At 40.1% G+C, this 20,240-nt stretch overlaps 1 protein-coding gene across 1 annotated transcript in view; it reads right to left on the bottom strand.

The window, feature by feature from the left end:
- Window positions 1-2,164: 2,164 nt before the first annotated feature.
- The window catches only part of LOC136874673 (uncharacterized), a 158,735-nt gene continuing 140,659 nt past the window's right edge, over window positions 2,165-20,240 (bottom strand). Inside the window, exon 10 of the mRNA XM_067148314.2 lies at window positions 2,165-3,323. Coding sequence (XP_067004415.2) covers window positions 3,268-3,323 — 56 coding nt within the window. The 3' untranslated portion in view covers window positions 2,165-3,267. The remainder of the gene's footprint in view (window positions 3,324-20,240) is intronic.

Raw genomic sequence — 20,240 nt, 5'->3', positions numbered from 1 at the left:
GTGTGTAAATAGTATCTTAAAGATAAGTTGATGTGAAGGGATTATACCGCCATCTTGACCCACGACGACTTGGCTATGAACGTGGACATTCTCATGGTTTTCGATTTGGACAGTTATTAGTAGGATGTGTACCTGATCTTGTTATATTCTGTTATGTTTGTTATATTTTATTATGAAAGTTTACGTTTGTTAAATAGTCTGTTGACAGTGCAAGTGAAATTTGCTCAGTGTAGCTGTATCTTGTGCTTCGTGAATAAATAAATAAATAGATGTATTACATTAAAGCTGAATATGGCCAGCCAAGGCCGAAACTAGCCCCTAGTTTAGTAATGTAATTCAATAATATTGCATAATACATTACTGAAAAAGGTGGACCATACGACATTAATTTAATTATTATTGTGATCACAATTCAATATGGATCAAAACTATAAAGTTTATATCCTGTACTTAACACCTCTCAACATGTACTACATGTACGTAACACGACCTTATAGGTTGAAAGTCTATTTCAATTATAAACAATCGATTTATACTGCACATGGATGTAGCTCAAGCTTTTCACCAGAAGATTGCAGGATAAGAAATAACCAAAATGACATAATACGGCAGTAAAATTTATATGTTCCTTGGGCGGGAGACACCTGATAAAGGAGTGCAACAGTAATATTTATTTGTTAAGCCGTTCCAGACACAGAAGCACAAAGGGTCAAGATCTTGCACTGCATGTGGATCACTAAGCAAGTCACCTTGAACACTGTTAGTGAGGTCAGTACAATATACTGTATCCTCAGAAATAAGGCAAAATGGATTTTAAGACATGGTTTACAAGTGCATACTGAACTATGATCTGTTTCCAGTATCAATAAACAATAAAAAGATTACGTTCCAAAAGCTTATTTAAAAAAGAAAAGCAATTTACTAAGTGAAAGACAAAGACAGATGCATACAGCAAAGCCTGTTCTCTAGTGCATAAATTAGATCAATCGTAATTGATCAGAAAATGGTTATTAATGTAAAAGAGCAACAAGTATATAATCCCAGGCATATGGATAGATCATCTGATGAAGGTTTTGAATTTTAGTGAAACAAATAAATATACATTCAAGATTATGCAGAATCTCAAGGTTTGAGTAGCCCATACCATGCGTGTGACAATGAAAAACTTTGATCCACATAACTGTGTCAACAATGCTTTAATTTGGAAGAAAAATATTTATATTCCTCTTCAGTGTAGGGTCTGCTACTCTAATCTTAGAACGCACCTTATCACAGTCATATGTGGCCTCAGGATAAAGGCCGATGACAGATTGTGTCAATCTAGTGCTGTTTTGGTCACCATAGGGATGTTGACTGTCGACTTCTAGGCAGTGAACAGCACTGATGACAGTAGTTAGTGCAGCATATATTACATCTGAATGATGATGATTATAATGATGATGATGATGATGATGATGATGATGATGATGATGATGTAACAGTGTTAAAGTATCAATAAAAAGATTTTGTGAGAGTTATCTATAATCTTACTTTCAGAATACAAGCACAATGAATTTGATATCTTTTCAATATGCTTGTTAAATACACATTTTCTGACTTGCAGTTAACATACATCTCAACATAAATTTGGAATAGTACCAAAATTGTAACGTAGGTAATCTACAATGGACTGAATTCTTAGCTGTTTTGCAAGATACATTGCCTCGCCATTATTTCACATTCAAATGAATTCACCAGGACAGCCATGAAAGATGTTAAATATCAGAGTATCTTATTTTTAAGCTCGTATTCCAAACTTTTATTGAGGTATAATGTACAATTATTACTTACAGACATCTGACCTCAATGACTGAAACCAATATCTTTGGAATAGTCATCACAGGAATTGTCATACTGTTAGTGCACATTCTGAAATGTGAAGACCAATGATGATTGGGACACATCAGTACAATATTCGTAACTAGCATACAACTAGCATACCATTGGTTACGTTACAAGATATTAGAATCATTCCGTATTGACGGTTTTCACTTTACAATGGCGAAAAATGAGAGTATCCTCCTGTTCAATACATATATGATGTATATGTGTATGTATGATGTATTGAACAGGAGGATACTCTCATTTTTTGCCATTGTAAATTAGTTACGTTGCTAGTTTTTCTTTATTATATTTATTTACATGGTAAGTTTTTACATTAATATACATTGTACATTAACTTTCTGAAAACTAAGTGCCTATAATTGTATACACTGTAGTCTGAATATATAGTATAATAATGTCAGTATAAATGTTTATTAAATAATGCAATCATCATCATTATCGATTTACAGTTCCAGTTTCCTGGGTACTGTTGAGAAACAATGATGCAATATGGGGGGAAATTCAGCTTTATTTCCATATATATATGGAATAATACCAATAAAAACTGATAATCCAATACCATTACATGACACTGGCTGAGTTTTGGAAATATAAGGCAAAGTTTAAACTGTTAACTCATGCAGCTTAAGCCAGACAGCTGAGGAGTTCAGGTATTGTTTCTATTTGTGAACAGAGAAACCTAATGGTTTTTTTTTTTTTTTTTTTTTTTTTACTAATAATGTAGTTTGTGCTGGGTACTGAATTTAAGCTCAGACAGTGAAATCTCTGTTCTTATAAATGGGCTTCCTTAATAATACGTATGTAATACATATATCATACTATAATATAGATCCCCACAACAAATTTGGTAGGAAAGGCCAAGAAAAGAAACAGAGAATCAAGTCCATGATAAATTTACAACTTTCCTCTGCCATTACAGCGGTGCATTTGTACTTCTACTTTAAAATCAAGTGGCATCTGCAAGTCTTCTGTACTTCCCTCTTATGCCAACATATCTCACACACACTCACACACACGCTATGGTGCAGCAGTTCCCAAGCTGAAAGCCACGTACCAATCCACACAGCAATAACATACACATATTCTAGGAGGACAGTTTCACATATAAATTAACTAATGCACTAACCTTAGAAAAATGACTGAAATATGTCACTTACTGTATAATCAACATTTTAACAAGAGCCATCTATATATGGTCCCTATCACACATCTACAGAGTTTATCTCCACAAGCCATGCAGAGAATACATGAAACAGTCTGGGAACCACAAACAGAGTTTATCTTACCTAACAATCACACAACACAGTCAGTCTTCTGCTGGATTGAAACGTATCTTGTTCTCTGAGCTCTATAAAGCTTTTGCCCAATAATAAAGTATTTAATTCACAGCTGCAGTTCAATCATGTTGCCCAAGTCTTCCAGTCTAGTGGCTGATACACCTGAAAGACCATTTTGAAAAGTTACTGAAAAGCTTTCTTATAATTTTCATCAATAACACATACCAATACTGCTTCAATTAAATATCCATTGTACTGAACAAAAATAAGGACTACAAAAAATATACAACAGGAAAGTAAATTCATGAGTACATTTTGATTTACTGCAATAAAATACTTCAAAGTGGTTCTTGAAATACCACATGGTAAAACAATACAGAGCCTGCATTTTCTAAATATATCACAGATTTGTTACAAAACATGGCTTGTTACTATGCTGTCTCATTGACTTCATTCATATGCAGAATGGAGGAAAGTATGGACTTCAGAATAGGGATAATCAAATATCAAGTATGGATGCTGTCTTAACATTAACATTGATTTCTATTGTTGTGCTTTGATTTTTGTACAGGAGTAAAATGAGTCTTCTGTCCCTCCAGTTCAGTCCTATATTCATGTTCCTAAAGAGTTGTTTCCAGTTTACTTTGTCAAAGGCTTTCTCTATATCCACAAATGCAATATATGTTTTCCTGTTAACACTCAGTGTTCTTTCTAAAATAGTTCTTAATGCTAGAAGAGCTTCTCTTGTTCCCTTCCCTGTCGTAAAACCAAACTGATCCTGCGATGTATATTGTTCAATTTCCTTTTTAATCCTGTTCTTAATTACATTAAGCAGTATTGTGGATGCATGCAATAGCAGTGTTAGTGTTCTATAGTTGGAACAGTCAGTAGCATTTCCTATCTTTGGTAAGGTAACTGTCCTACTTTTCGTAAAGTCTCCAGGAATTTCACCATTGTATTAGCATCTTTCAATGATATTAAACAGTTGTTGTTTCATTCTTTCTCCTATTCCCTTGAGAAGTTCTGCTGGTATGTCGTCCGGTCCAGTTGCCTTCTTATCCTTTAATTGTTTTAGTTGTCTGGCTCCATGGTTAAATGGTTGGCGTGCTGGCCTTTGGTCACAGGGGTCCCGGGTTCGATTTGTGGCAGGGTCGGGAATTTTAACCATCATTGGTTAATTTTGCTGGCATGGGGGCTGGGTGTATGTGTCGTCTTCATCATCATTTCATCCTCATCACGACGTGCAGGTCGCCTACGGGAGTCAAATCAAAAGACCTGCACCTGGCGAGCCGAACATGTTCTCGGACACTCCTGGCACTAAAAGCCACGCACCATTTCATTTCATTTTTTTCAGTCAAATTCTTCCCTTGTGATTATTGGGCCTATATTGTCTTCTTCCATCCCAGTACAGGTATTTAAGATATTCCTTCCAGAGTTCTGTGATATCTTCACTATGAATAAGTAGTTGCCCATTCTTATCCTTTATAACTGAACTTCTTGTTTTGGGTTTATACTAGAGTGATTTGATCATGCCATATGCTCTATTTGTTCTTCCTCCTATTATATTATTCCCTATAGTCTGCATAATTTCCTTCATCCATACCTCTTTTGCCTCCCTACATTTAGTAACAATGAGATTCTTTGTTTATCTGTACTGATTTTGGCTTAATGCTGTGTTTAGCTTCTTATACTGGTTTCATTTCTGAATGAGGTCTAAAATCTCTTCAGTAATACATGGTTTTCTTGGCTCTAGTCTTCTATTCCCTAAGTTCTATGTGCTATCTCAGAGATTGCTTGTTCATCATTTCCCACTCCATCTCACAATTATTATATTCCATGAGTGCATTTGTATCCTCTGCATATTTCTGTTTAATTTGTTTGTTTTGCAATCTGTTTAAATCCTACCTGACTTTCTTCCGTCTGATTATCTTTTTCAAGTCTGAAATTGCACTTTGCCATCACAAGTGTGTGATCACTGTCCACTTCAGCGCCAGGATAGCTGTGGCTTGATTTGATTTGATACGAAATCAATTTGGTATCTTTGCATGTCTCCGGGACTTTTTCAGGTATGTCGTCTTCTCAAAGGCACTTCACACATGATGTTATTGGCATATCATACTGTTCACAAAAATCTAGTAGCCTTTCACCTCGGCTGTTTCCCTTTCCCAGTCCAAATTCCCCTGTTCCCATTCTATCTGGTTTTGAGCCAACCAACAGCATTGAAATCTCCCATAATCACCAGATTTTCCTTGTCATCAATTAGTTTTAGTAGCTCATCAACACACTCATACGCCGGGCTGAGTAGCTCAGACGGTTGAGGCGTTGGCCTTCTGACCCCAACTTGGCAGGTTCGATCCTGGCTCAGTCCAGTGGTATTTGAAGGGGCTCAAATACGTCAGCCTCATGTCGGTAGATTTACTGGCACGTAAAAAAACTCCTGCAGGACTAAATTCCGGCACCTCGGCGTCTCCGAAAACCGTAAAAGAAGTTAGTGGGATGTAAAGCAAATAACATTATTATTATTAGACACTCATACAGCTCTTCAACCTCATCTTCATTACTGTTTGATGTTGGAAAGTACACTTGTATAATGGTCATATCCCTAGGTTTTGCTTTGATCTTCACCATCCATATTCTGTCATTTACATGATAGGTGTTCTCAATATTCTTTGCCCAGTTCTTCCCAAGAATGAGTCCCACACCATATTGATCAGGTATTGTTCCTCCCCTATAGATGATCCTAAATGCATCACTAATGAAATCACCATTTCCTTGCCATAGTGTTTCACAAAGTCCTAAAATATCAATATTATTAACTTCCATCACTCTTTATTACTCTTATAACTTCCCGGGTGTCATTAGTGTTCTGACATTCCACGTTGCGATTCTCATCTGTTTTTTCTGTCCTTTGCAAGGATTTCACTGACTGACGACCTAGGAAGCCTTGCAAGTCTGTCTTCCCCTGCCGGATCTTGAGTTCTGATGCTCATGATCAGTAATCACCTGCTCAAGTAGAGACGATTGCATGGTTGCAATACGAGGGATAATAATGCAGTGGTTTCCCGTTGCCTTCTGCATCCCAATGCCGTTGACCAAAACAAGTCGGTTCATCCGCAATTTCTCACCCCGTGGGCAATAGGGTGCCTGGAACCTCCACCCACTCATCCACCCTACGAAGAGAGTGTTGGCACTTGGGAGAGGGATCTCCTTATACCACGAGACACTCGGTCCCATCATTTGTTAGTCGCCTGTATGTAATAAGTGTAATAACATTGTCATTACATACATTCGTTGCCTCCTCTCTACCACAGAGAGGTGAATGACTGGATTTCCCCATCATTGTAACTAGGACCATAGAGGCATTTCCTAGTTCATCAGGTTCTTAAGAGAGAAATGATGAAAAATGATTATGAGATTAAACAATTCAGTGGATCTGTTTCGCAATGCCTTATTTCCTAATAGAATTATAGAAAATATTGATTATAATGGAATAAGGCATTGCCTTGAAGTATAGATAGATATATATATCATTCAAGTTAAAAGTTAAAATAACACATTAATATACGCAATCACGAACTAAAATAGTCAGTGGGATGAAAGAGCAGTTAACAAAATTACACTAATACAAAATACACTTTTACACACGATTAAAAAAAGCCACAATCCCTCACGAAACGGATGATAAGGTCTGCTGACTGCTCGTCATCTTGTAGGATGAGGGAAATTTCACTCGCGAGTTTTAGACTACAGCATAAATCGGCCAGGTCCACTCACTCCGTAAGGATGTGTACCATGGTTAGATGACCACCGCAAGTACACACCGGGGAGCGTTCACCATTCAGTTGGTAGGAGTACCTTACTATGCCGTGAGTGATCCACAGATGACATAATACCACAGCTTCTCTCCGAAAAGCCCGAAGCGAAGTCTTCCATACCTTTGTAGTTCCCTTTATTGCTCTCAGCCTGCCACTCCAACTCCCAATGGGACATGACCAGATGTCTCTGCTGAGAGCAAATGCCACTGGCAGGAACCCTGTAAGGCAACAAGGGCAAGGTAACAGCCTCCTTGGCAGGCTTGTCAGCTAACTCGTTTCCCTTTACACCCATGTGGCTTGGGAGCCACATAAACGTCATTCTGGTAGTGGCATCCGAACACCGGCTAGCAAGTCCTGGATCCATTGCACCACAGGGTGCTAAGGGAGACATATCTATAGACTGTAGCATGCTCAAGGAGTCGGTACACAGCAGAAATTGCCGGCGGTCATTGGACAGTATGTACCGCAGGGTTTCACAGATAGCATAGAGCTCTGCTGTGTACACACTACAGACTTCCGGTAGAGGAAAAAGAAAACTGGTATTGTCAACAACGAATGCACAGCCTACTCCTGCTGCTGCCCTCGAACTATCCTTGAAAACAACGACCGAATCGGGATACCGGCCAACAATGGACAGAAAAAGTCTCTGATAAATGGAGGGGTCCGTGTTCTCCTTTGGGCCGGTGTGCAAATCAAGAATGATTTTGGATTGCCAGATTGTCCACGGAGGTACCTTACTTGGTCGTCTGACAAGACAAGGAACCGAAGGTACATCAAATAACCTGTAACTGCTACCCAAGCGTATTCCAACTGGCCGCGTTGCTCGAGGGTAAGCAGCGTAAAGCCGACGGTTTCTATTTTGGAATACTCAAGGATAGCTCGGGTGAAGTGGCACCTGTCGCAGATTTGCAGCATAAGACATAAGCATTTGCTGGCGCCTCAGATTCAGCGAGCAGGCTAGCAATGGGGCTTGTACGAAAAGCTCCCGTTGCCAACCTAACTCCGCTGTGGTGAATGCTATTTAGTTGGGCCAGGACGCTTTGCCTGGCTGATCCATATGCTGCACTGCATCAGTCTAACCTGGATAAAATATGTGCCCTATAAAATCGTACGAGCACCGTGCGGTCTGGCCCCCCAAGTAGTGCTGCAAGAAACTTCAAGATATTAAGCTTCTTAGCGCATTTCACTTTTAACTGCCGCACATGTGGCTCCTATTGAAGAGCCCAAGAAATCGGTAAGTGTCAACTACAAGAAGAGCAACATTCCCTAAGAAAAGCTCAGAATCTGCGTGAAGAGTGCGCTTCCGGCAAAAGTGTACAACAGAGGTCTTTGCGGTTGAAAACCGAAAGCCATGTTCTAAGGTCCACTGTTCCACTCTTCTAACAGCTTGCTGTAATTGTCGCTCAGCGATGGCCATATTTTGTGAGCTAAATTGCAGAGCAAAATTGTCTACGTATAGCAATGGTATTACTGCTGAGCCAGCAGCAGCAAAAATACCGTTCATGGCAATCACGAACAGAGTGACACTAAGAACCGATCCCTGTGGGACTCTAATTTCCCAAATATGGTATTGCAAATATGCCTTTCCTACTCGGGCACGGAATAGACGGAGGGACAAAAAATACGCAATAAATACTGGCAAGTTACCTCGAAAATTCCATTGATGCAGGACTGAAAGGATGCTGTATCACCATGTGGTATCATACGCCTTTTCCAAGTCAAATAAAACAGCCACCAAATGCTGTTTTCGGATAAAAGTGTCCCGGATAGAACTCTCCAGGCGTACCAAGTGGTTGGTGGTCGAGCAAGCGGCTCGAAAGCCACACTGGTATTCGGACAAAAGTCCTCTTTTCTCCAGTCACAACACAAGTCGGCGAGTCACCATCCTCTCATAAAGGTTACACAAGCAGTTCGTAAGACAAATAGGTCTTTAACTTCCTGCATACTTAGGATTTTTGTCAGGCTTGAGGGCAGGAATTACTATGCCTTCTTGCCACTGTGATGGAAACTCACCCTCAACCCAGATTTGGTTGAACACACAAAGGAGATATAAATGACTATCCTCGCTAAGGTGTTTCAACATCTGATTATGGACATTATCTGGTCCGAGAGACGAGTCTTTGCAAAGCGCCAAGGCACTGCGGAGTTCTGACTCCATAAAGGGTACGTCTTAGTCCTCTAAAGCTTGAGTGGCAAAACTGAGCTGATGACCTTCTGCCTCCTGTTGAGAGCTAAGAAATCACTATGGTAATTCCCGGAACCAGGCACATCTGTGAAATGACTGGCTAGATGATTAGCAGTCATGGGTAGGTTAGTGACGATGTTGCCTGCAATGGAAATTCCCAGTATTAAAGATGTTCCTTGTATACCTGAAATACAGTACGTCGAAGTTTAGTCCACACTTGAGATGACGGCGTACGTGACGTCAGAGACGACACATACCTTTCCCATGAAGCTTTCTTACTCTGTTGAATAAGAACTCGCGCCTTAGTGCAGAGTTCTTTAAATGTGACCAAGTTGGCCACAGTAGGCTGCCTATGATAGCGTTTATGAGCATAACGGCGTTCTTTTATAGCTGCTGCAATTTCATTGTTCCACGAAGGAACAAGTTTTCAGCGCGAAGTCCCTGAAAAGGATGGAATGGACTCCTCAGTAGCAGCAAGAATAACTTGTGTCATGTAAGTTATATCGCCGTTCTATGCTCCAGTCAGTTGCATTAATAAAGGTGGCTAGTGCTGTGAACTTTGGCCAATCAGCACGTTTAAGAATCCATCGAGGAGGAGCCTCGACAGATTTTTGTTTCAACAAACTAAGAATAATAGGAAAAGGGTCACCCCGTCACAGAGATCAGCGTGTACATTCCACCGAAGGAGGGGAACCAGCGCTCAGCTGCATACACTAAAGTCTATGCGAGTATGTGCCGTAATGCATGCTGAAATGAGTAGCTTCACCTGTATTCAAAATACATAAATCCAGCTCTCTTAGTAATATTTCCAACTCACTTCCCCTGGGGCAAGGGGCATTTCAGAGCCCCATATAGGGTGATGAGCATTAAAATCACCCAATAAAAAGAATGGAGGTGAAAGCTGATCTATTAGATCAGTTACATCATTTATATTAAGAGGCTGGCCTGGTGGAAAATAAACATTACACACTGCTGCTATGACGGGCAGCGGTACCCGCACTGCAACTGCTTCCAGCGCGGTTCTTAGAGGAACCACTTCACTACAGATATCAGAACTAACAAAAATACCAATGCCACTGGACGCCCGGTGAGCATAATATCACTCTGTCGAGTACAGTCTGAAATTTCTAAGGACAGTATGATGACCTGGTCTGAGATAGGTTTCCTGAATACAGACTATACTCACCGCGAACTCACTAATGAGCTGGTGCAGCTCAGCAAGATGCCTGTCATAACCGTTACAATTCCACTGTAACAGTGCCATAGTGTGAAATAAAAGAGAGAGTGTTAGGTTATGAGCGACAAGATGCTCTTAAACCTAAACAGTATCAACATCTACATCCATACATATAGATGACAGCTCGACGTCCATCCTATCATCAACGGACCTTGGGGGCGGGATTTCTTCCTACAAGGGGAGCGCTCACACTTAGGGGCAGGAGTTCCTTTATTGTTTATACGGGGTGGGAGATAATTTCCCAGCCCTGGTCGACGATGCCGCTTCCGCTGGCTTGGACATGGCTTTCTCCGAGCTCTTAGGGGGGAGACTTGGCATTCCCCCTCCCCCGTGCCAGCTTAGGACTGCCAGCTGGCACAGACTTCTTGTTGGTCGAAGGTTGGGTGATCCCCCTTTCGAGCTTCTACTCTTTGCGACTTTGCTCTCAGGAGCAACAGTCGCCTTGGGCGCAGAGATCTTCACGGGTGACGATGTCATGAATGACGAACCTGGGAGACTCGAGCTATCATGTTCTAGTCTAGTGTACTGGCAGGTTTATTCAAGGAATTAAACTTACGGCATGCTTCCTGGTAGGAAAGACCATCCAGGGTCTCGATCTGGATCTTCTTCTCACTCAGATATGTCAGACAGTTCCGATCACAAGGAGAATGAAGACCAGAGCAATTAGTGCACCTGTACGGAGTTGTACACTCTTCCATGCTGTGAGCTACTCTTCCACGTGTACCACATGCAGACTGATTTGAACAAGGAGATACCATATGTCTGAATCTCTGGCATTGATAGCATCGCATAGGAGGTGGGATGTACGGCCTCACATCGCAACGATAAGTTGTTACCTTGACTTTCTCTGGTAACTCTTGACAATTTGAAGGAGACAATGAAGGCACCAGTGACAACGTCTTCACTGTGAGCATTGCGCGTAATGCGCCGGACATGTGTCATGCCACGGTTCTTCATATCTTCCATCAACTCATCATCAGTGTTCAAAATAAAGTCGCGGTGGAAGATGACTCCGCAAACCAGATTCAAGGATTTGTGCTCCTCCACTTTGATGGGAATTTCGCCAAAGTGGTCACACTTAAGCAACTGATCGGCTTGCAGTGCTGTCCGAGTCTTCAAAAGCAAACTACCGTTGTGCATTTTCTTGCGATCTTCAAGTTCGCTGTAGACGCCTTCAATGTGTCTACTAAAATGGATCGATTTTACCAGCTTAAAATCTTGCACATCGGTTCTGGTAGCAACCAGGAACCTAGGGAAGCTGGATCCCTTTCCTTCATGCTGTGCATGTTCCCACAGGGTTGAACCCCTCAAGGAATCAAAACTTAAAGACCTTGGGCAGGTCGAAGATGTTTCGAAGCCATGCCCGAAATCATCCCCCCTGAATACAACCCACTCAGATCAGGGGCCTCTGTAGCTGAACCAAGCAGCCAAGGCAATACTCACCTGGTCGTAGCCGGTACTGCCCAGGTCCGATGTTGGAGTATGCCTAATACGGAATGACTGTGACAATGTGCACTAAGACTCCCTTCCTCCAATCACCCACAATAGCATGTACCCCATAGCGTTTACAGAGTAATAAAAGAGAAAAAAATAAAATAATAATAATAATAATAATAATAATAATAATAATAATAATAATAATCATAATAATAATAATAATATGTCTTCCTGCAATTCTGCTGTGCGGGGACCTGTGATGTGAGGCGGATAGTACTGCACGGGCACATGACGCTCCCACCCACAAGCGAGCTTTCGGACATAATTGCACATGTAAGAGGGCCATCTCCGAGCAGCATGCACATCAAGAATTTTGAATCGGTCCACAACTACCTCAAAAAAAAAATAAAGAGGGAACAATGGCCACATGACCCTTTTAGTCACCTTCCACGACAGGCAGGGATTACCTGTGAATGTATTCAGCCTCTCCCATCCCATCCACAGGGGGTCCAAGACATAATACCAAACTGCAATCCATATCCGTGCCTAGGTCGCCCCTTTTAGTCGCCTCTTACGACAGGCAGGGGGTACTGGGGGTGGGTTCTACTTGTGCGTCCCCCACCCGCAGGGGTGTTATCCTTTTAGTCGCCTCTTACGACAGGCAGGGGATACCATGGCTGTATGCTTTGTCTGCGAACCCCACCCACAGGGCATATATATATATATATATAGAGCAGTGTTCTCCCCAGAAGTTTTCATCAGCTGGATGGCAGGAATGAGTAGCCGAGTGGGGACTACTAATTTTGATCTGATTTTTGATATGCTCTATTGGTGGATAAATATCTAATTCCCTCCATGGGAACTTAGAATTTCCACGGGGAATACTACGTAAAAAAAATATGATAACATTTGAATTTAGTTGCCTCACATCATTGATGTCAAATGTCAAAATTGAACTATTTTGAACGACTAGTGTTCTACTGCTTGTTCACAATCATGTAACACCGGGGCTTACCACTCGGTCGCTGTGGAGTGCCATATGGTTTAGTGATGTCGGGCGGAATCGAGTGCTCACGCCCGCGCACGACACTACGTGATAATCAAGCTAAACGTTGAAACTTCGATGAAATTGATGCAATTATGCTGACAATAAAGAAGATTTATAATATGAATAAACAGTTTTACAGATTTATATTTTAATTTGAAACACCTATTGACTCAAATATGTATTAATATTATGTAACCAGTACATACCTAGGTTATGTTAGCTGGGCAGTTGGTAAAAACAGCAGGGTGGTGTGCCCATTAAAGAGATTCTAGGGAGAACACTGTAGGGTATTGACTAGGGGTCGTATTCATGAACGAGACTTTGACTTAGACGGCGGTAAGTCGCCATTTCCATTTCATAATCACTACTTGGAGGTAAGTAAACTTAGATGGCAACTTTACTTCCAAGTCGCCGATGTTCCGTACTTAAGTAGACTCTGAGATCAGAAAAATAATAAAATGGCAGATATTGCTGGTATAGTTAATTTTGTAGATGAAATTGAAGAGATCCAGGAAATTATTCGGTACGTTGTGCCTAATCCTCGGCGTGTTATAAAGAGATGCACGGAACCCAGTTGAATTTAATACAGATAATGAGTTCAGAAAACGATATAGATTCGACAAATGTACAGTATTAGATGTACTAACCATGTTCGAAAACGAATTACAGAAATATAATAATCGAGGATCACCCATACCTCCAATAATACAGTTGCTAATTTCGTTAAGATTATTTTTTAACTACGTCATTTCGACACAGATATGTCTTATGGCGACGATGAGAAAGGAAAGACCAAGGAACGGGAAGAAAGCGGCCGTGGCCTTAATTACGGTACAGCCCCCAGCAGCATTTGCCTGGTGTGAAAATGGGAAACCATCTTTAGGGCTGCCGACAGTGAGGTTCAAACCCACTATCTCCCGGATGCAAGCTCACAGCCTCGCGCCCCTAACCACACTGACAAATCGCCCGGTCGTTAAGATATTATGCTACAGGTAAGAGTAAAATTATTGTTACTATAGCGCAAAAGTTTTTGCACTTTCTACTCATCGTGTTATCTATTTAGGTTAAGGGATGATCAGCACAGATTAATGCATTCTTATGGTAAATACAACAGTCTTTCACACTTCCATGGTTTTCAGATAACTTCCAAATTGATTCCCCTGATTTACGAGGAGTAAGGCAGCCCTCAGTATGTAGAATAATCAAAAGAATATCGAATATCGATCCTGACTGCCCGAAAGAGACCAGTTTGTTTCGTTCCCAAATGAAGCTGAATGTCGAAATAATGCGCGACGTGTGTATGAAAGATTCCGATTCCCTGGAGTGGTTTGAGCTATTGATTGCACCCATGTACCAATAGTAAGTCCAGGTGGCAACCATGCTGAGGTTTTCCGTGATAGGAAAGGGATTTTTAGTTTCAATTATCAGGGCATAGCCGACCATGAGATGAAGTTTATTGATTTCGTTTTCAGCTATATCTTTCTTCTCTTTCACTAGTTCAAGTAACACCTCCCTTTCATAGTTGTTGAAGGCAATTTTTTCTTTCCATCTATCGTCGAGAAATAAAAATTAACTGGATTGGATTGAGTTTAGAATCCAATGCGATCTATAATGCAGGAAACAGCTGAATTTCTTCTTCTTCTGCCGCTTTATTAAGAGAAAACATTGAGTGATGGGAGATGCTACACTGCTCTTCCATTGTTTTCATTGCCTACTTCATATCTAATTCTTCACATCGTAACTTACCAAAGTCTACTTACACCAGAGTCTACTTTGTAAAAGTTGCGTTTATGAAACAGACTTCCACGAAACTCAACTAAGCGAACTTACGTAAGTCGAAGTCAAAGTCACGTTCATGAATACGACCCTAGGAGGCTTAAAATAGTTTTGTACAATTTTGTAAGAAGTTCAACCGTCAATACAGATTCAACAATGAGATTCATAGTCTGTAATATAATTTCATTTCGTATGTCAGTCAATAATTGCCCCAGCGGAGTGCAACAGGTTTCGGCAGCCGGCACAATTCCTATCCTCGCCGCTAGATGGGGGCTTCATTCATTCCATTTCTGACCCGACTGAATGACTGGAAACAGGCTGTGGATTTTCATTTCATTTTCATAAAAATAACAATAAGCCTTTTTTAACCCACATGTGCCCACTGTCGACATTTGTCGACGTTAATATCTGAATATTGTCGATCTTATATCGGCAAACCAAATATTTTTGAGGTGCATTGTTTACAGTTCATAGTTTGATACTTATTGCACAGCACGAAAACAAGAATCACTCATTTTCGCGCCTTATATCGTGGCTGCGTATGGAATATCATTCCGTATACACTCAAGAGGATGACGCTTCCGTCGCGGTGAGTAATATTTTCTTATAATATTGTTACAGTTGAAAGTAAGATCGGACTGTTGTGGTAAACATAATAACGAAACATGCCTTTAACAGATTTTGAATTCATTTATGGCTGATTTATAGTTGCTTTTGTCTAGCAGAGCAAAAAATTTCCACGTCGACATATGTCGACAGTGGGCGTGAATGGGACTGCCTCAGTACTGATATACAATTTTCATTTATTCTTCTCAGAGTGACCATCGAGCAGAACGTAATCATCCTAGAGGAATCACAAAACATCCTAGATGCTAATATATACATAGAACAACCTGAAAATGCTTTCCATAGTGACGGGGATAACGATGATGAGCCTTGTGGAGATATTTACAGACTCTCTGGTAATCAACTCCGGGCTGATGCTGAACTAGTGTGTACAAAAATAAGTGAAAATGGTACAATGGTAATGCTCAAATGAAATACATAACAGTAACTCAGCCAGCATGTATAATTCTGCACAACATGCACATGGGAAGCGTCGATCAATTGGATCAAAATGTAACTTGTTACCGCATCAGCATCAAAAACAAGAAATGGTACTGGCCTCTAATTGTGTTCCTTCTGAACGTCTCCATGGACAATGCATGGCAACTTTACCGTTTGACCCCAATTTAGACCTTCTCGGCTTCACACGCTACATCGTTAGGACATATATCCTATCTCGTGCCGCTACGCGTCCTAACGCGTGAAGACCGAGTACGAAAGTATCTTCACGCGTGTTCCCATAAGTGCGTTCCAATGGAGTATCCCACTACCTCGAAACAAGAGGGAAGCAAGTGCGGTGCGCTCACTGTGGTAAAGCTACCAAGAAACAGTGCAAAAATGTAACGTTGGCCGCCACGTCCTTTGCTTCGAGTCATTTCACTCACGCTAAAAAGACTGGTTGAAGAGAAGAAGAGTGTAACCTCAAAACGCAGACTAAACTGTTTTGAAATTTTACTCGTAGTTTTCCTTTTTTGCTGTTTTCAGAGTGATCATACTTGCTCAAAATTTCGTATTGTGTGTATAACAAGTACTATAAACATACAAATATTATCCTTTTGTTTTGAAACAGTATGCATTCTAAATTGAGACAAAACTGTTCCACATTTACGTTTTGAATAGTTTTTTAAATATTTTCTGCTTATTCAACACTTACGTGACTGATATTCACTAACTGATTAATTATTACATTCATGTAAGCTTAAAATGCGAAGAAAAGTTCCTTTTTTTTTAGCATGTCTCTTACCCTACCTGTTCATGCTCACTGTTGACATATGTCGACACGGTAAATCTCCGCGAAAATATGTTAATGAAACCTACAATCATCATAAGCCTTTCATTTAGGTTACAAACAACTGTACTTACGAAGTATATCGCAATATTCCACAGAAAAATAATTTGAGCAGATATGGGTTAAAATTCAAATTTACCCTATTCTGAAACTGGGCGCAGAGTTATTTTTAAAATTGCAAATTATTAAAGAATAATTGTTTTAAAACCTGCAATCCAATATCTTGGTACCTGAAAGTAGGTAACCCCACCAACCGGTGCCCACTGTTTAGGAAGCTAGGCTCTGCCTGTCATAAGTCAGGACAAAGTGTGAGTGATAGAGGAGTAACACCTCTTTAATTAAAAAACCTTTGTCCAGCCGACCCAGCTGGTAGTCCCATGTAAAGATCCCTTGCCAGGGTTATGGTGAGGACCTTATCGGCAGTGAAGGCGGAGAAGAGGGGCTGTGGAACGGTGGAACTGGCAGAAGAGGCAACCCTCCTATTTGGGCTAAACAGAATAGGAACTGGTGCCTTGCAGTTAGAAGTAGGAACTTCAAAGACTAAGGGAAGAAACCCTGACAGAAAATCAGCCTGCTGCCTCAGGCTTAAGATGGCAGCCCAATCAAGGCACTCTCAAGCAGTGGGCCATTCACTCGGTCTTCTTAAATAATCCGATTATAGAACCTGAAGCGAATTTACAAAACCAGACGGATAACCTGATGACCTTTGGCATGAAGAGGATAACGAAAATTGGTTTCTGGAATGTGAGGACCTTGAGGGAGAAAAGCAGACTGAAACAAGTGACGCAGGAAACGAAGAACTATAGGCTCCGTGCGCTGCTGGGAGAAATGCACTGCTGCGCTGCGAGTGACGAACACTGTAAGTTATTGCGTTCCACCGTGCACATATCCGCTGTCGTCTCATCGCGTGCTGCCACGGCCGACTAAATAATAACAGTGGGATTTTAGAGTGTTTTATGCAACAACAATTGGCCACATTATTCTAAACTTGCAGAAAGTGGTTATGTAATAAATTTACAAGAAAAACAGTTCGGAGGAAATACCAACAGAGCAATAACTGCAAATGTGATCAGAAGGAAACATTGGTTCCCTAGATATCCTACCATTTCATGATAGAAGCAACGTAGTAATTTATGTATTAGTTGTGGTGATAACGAGAATAGTGTTCATATATACATTCAACAATGCTGTCTTAAGAAAAATATCTTTGGTCTATTTCTAATACGATATAATACCGTAGGTTAATGCTACTAGGGAGGCGATTAATTTTAAATTTAAATTAATTTTAAACATAACCATGTTTTCTAACGCAGGCCTTGGTAACAATCATCATTTCACGAAGGCGAATAATTTTTTTCCATGAAATTTAAGCATATTTCAGCTGTTGTTTATGCATTTTGCTCAGAACATATTACCTCACGTACTGATCGACCGTGTGAATGGTCTCGACCTCGCATCTGAAGCATAAGGAAAGAGAACTACAACAGGGGAAAGAGAGTACAGGAACTGTTTCTGATAAAAAAGGCTCAGGCTTGATGTTGGACCTACTGAAATTCCTGATATTGAAACCGCATGTACTCTATCAACAATTATGCATGAGAAGAAAAGTTCAGAATCACTTAAAGTTGCCAATAAGTGATCATTTATATATATAATATTTTTAATACGATCAAGTCCACCTCTGTAATATTACAGTTGGCGCTACTAGCTGCCTTCCTCGGGGGCCCGGGCTTGAATCCTGGCACTGCCAGAAACTTAAGATTGGTACAAGATTTGGTATATGGTTAAAACGGTGCATGCATCTCATTTCCATTAGGTATGTGCTTGAAAATAAATGCACCACCTCCACGAGGACATGAATTTATGGATGTAAAATACGGTATTTCTGTCAGCTACTAATACTGAGTAATGGAAGCCTATTTGTGTAATTATATTTGTCTAATGCCTTTCCAAACCCATTTCATAAGGTTGTAACGGAATATTATAAAATTTTACACTTCGGTCTGTAGTACAGTACGGTTTATTATTATTATTATTATTATTATTATTATTATTATTATTATTATTATTTGAATCGTTGTGCCCAACTGTGGAGCGCGTTTGAACTTATTTTGCACAATGTTTCTTCATCTTTTCTTCGCAATATCTCTTCATTTTTTCACTGTGTTCCTTTCTGCATGTTTCTGTCCAGCCTGTATTTTTTCTTGTTGGTTTCTCTGCAAATTTATGTTTGTTTACTAAGCATCTAAATTTCATTCTATCTTGAATGGTTTCGTCCTCAATACCCATTTCTTGTAGATCTTCATGAATTTCTGCTAACCAATTGCTGCGGATTTTTAGGGTTAAAGCTAGATTTTGAATTTTCTTTGTCAGCCTGTTGTTATTAATTCCATGTAGGTGTCCGTAGAATTTTAATCGTCTCTTTCTGATGTTATCTGTGATTTTTTCTGTGAAATGAAAAATTTTGTGTGGTTTCTTTTTCATCCAAATTCCATTTTTGAACTTTGGTCCTAGGATTATTATTATTATTATTATTATTATTATTATTATTATTATTATTATTATTATTATTATTCTACTGGCTATAATTAAGACTATGCCAATACAATACAATGTGTATCTATTATGATGTGTGTGTCCTAAGAAAGATGGCCTACTGCAGCTTGCTTTGCAAATATAACATTTCTATAATAATTAGTTTCTAATTGTTAACCTATTTGTAAAATGGTTAAAATTCACGTCGTAAAGAGTTATTTTGTATTAGTTAAAATGTATATATCCCGAATTACTTCTTGCAATTTACTGCTATGGTCCACCGTCTTTCCAAATGCATTTCATGAGGTCATGAAGAAAACCTTTGTATCACAGTATCTATTAATGCAGCTAACAACCAGCATATAGTTCTGCCCGAACGTTATGACATTAAAAAATAATCATCTGAAGACAGCATTGTAAAATGATTCTTCTGTTTATTCTCCTTCTTAATTTACTGACTGGGTACCATTTTCGCGTTACACGCGGTCACTAGTCCTTTTATCGAGTAAAGCCAAAACTATGAAGGGTGATATATTGTAAAGGGCGGGGGAATTTAAGAAATTAGCTGAAAAAATATACATAGGTGTCATATACTGTGTCAAACACAAAAATAAAACTTGGGATAAAGAATGTACAGGGACACAATGTTCTACTATTCACACCAGTGTGATCAAACACGGCGGCTATCTAAATCACAAATAAGACCGGATCAACACATAGGTAATGTGGTCTTAGATTCCAATAATGGCTTCAGACACAAACATAGAAAGGGATTCAGCGATAGAGGGCCAAAGTAAAATGATTGAATATATGTATGAAAACATCAGACTAATTCTAGCTTCTTATGGTCAGCTGTTGCTGGTGCCCCTAAGTAGTTCTCATAATTTCCACCCGCAGCAGCACATTGCTATACGCATGGAGCCTACGGGCTGGACATTCTGGGATTGAGTGAGGTGGCCGAGATTTGGCGAGATACAGACAATGGATGGAATTACATTTCTATATTCTGGTGGTGAGGATGAAGAGCACATGGACGGAGTGGGGTTGCTGCTCAGTAGAAATACAATGAGAATATAGAGTGGAAGCCGATCTCTAGTAGGCTAAAGACTGCTAGGTTCAAGATCAAGATCAGGAATGTGACCATTATCCAAT

This window comes from Anabrus simplex, chromosome 1 (genome assembly GCF_040414725.1).
Source record: "Anabrus simplex isolate iqAnaSimp1 chromosome 1, ASM4041472v1, whole genome shotgun sequence".
Classification (NCBI taxonomy): domain Eukaryota; kingdom Metazoa; phylum Arthropoda; class Insecta; order Orthoptera; family Tettigoniidae; genus Anabrus; species Anabrus simplex.
Note: the sequence above shows the minus strand (reverse complement) of the source record. Positions and strands in the feature narration are given on the sequence as shown.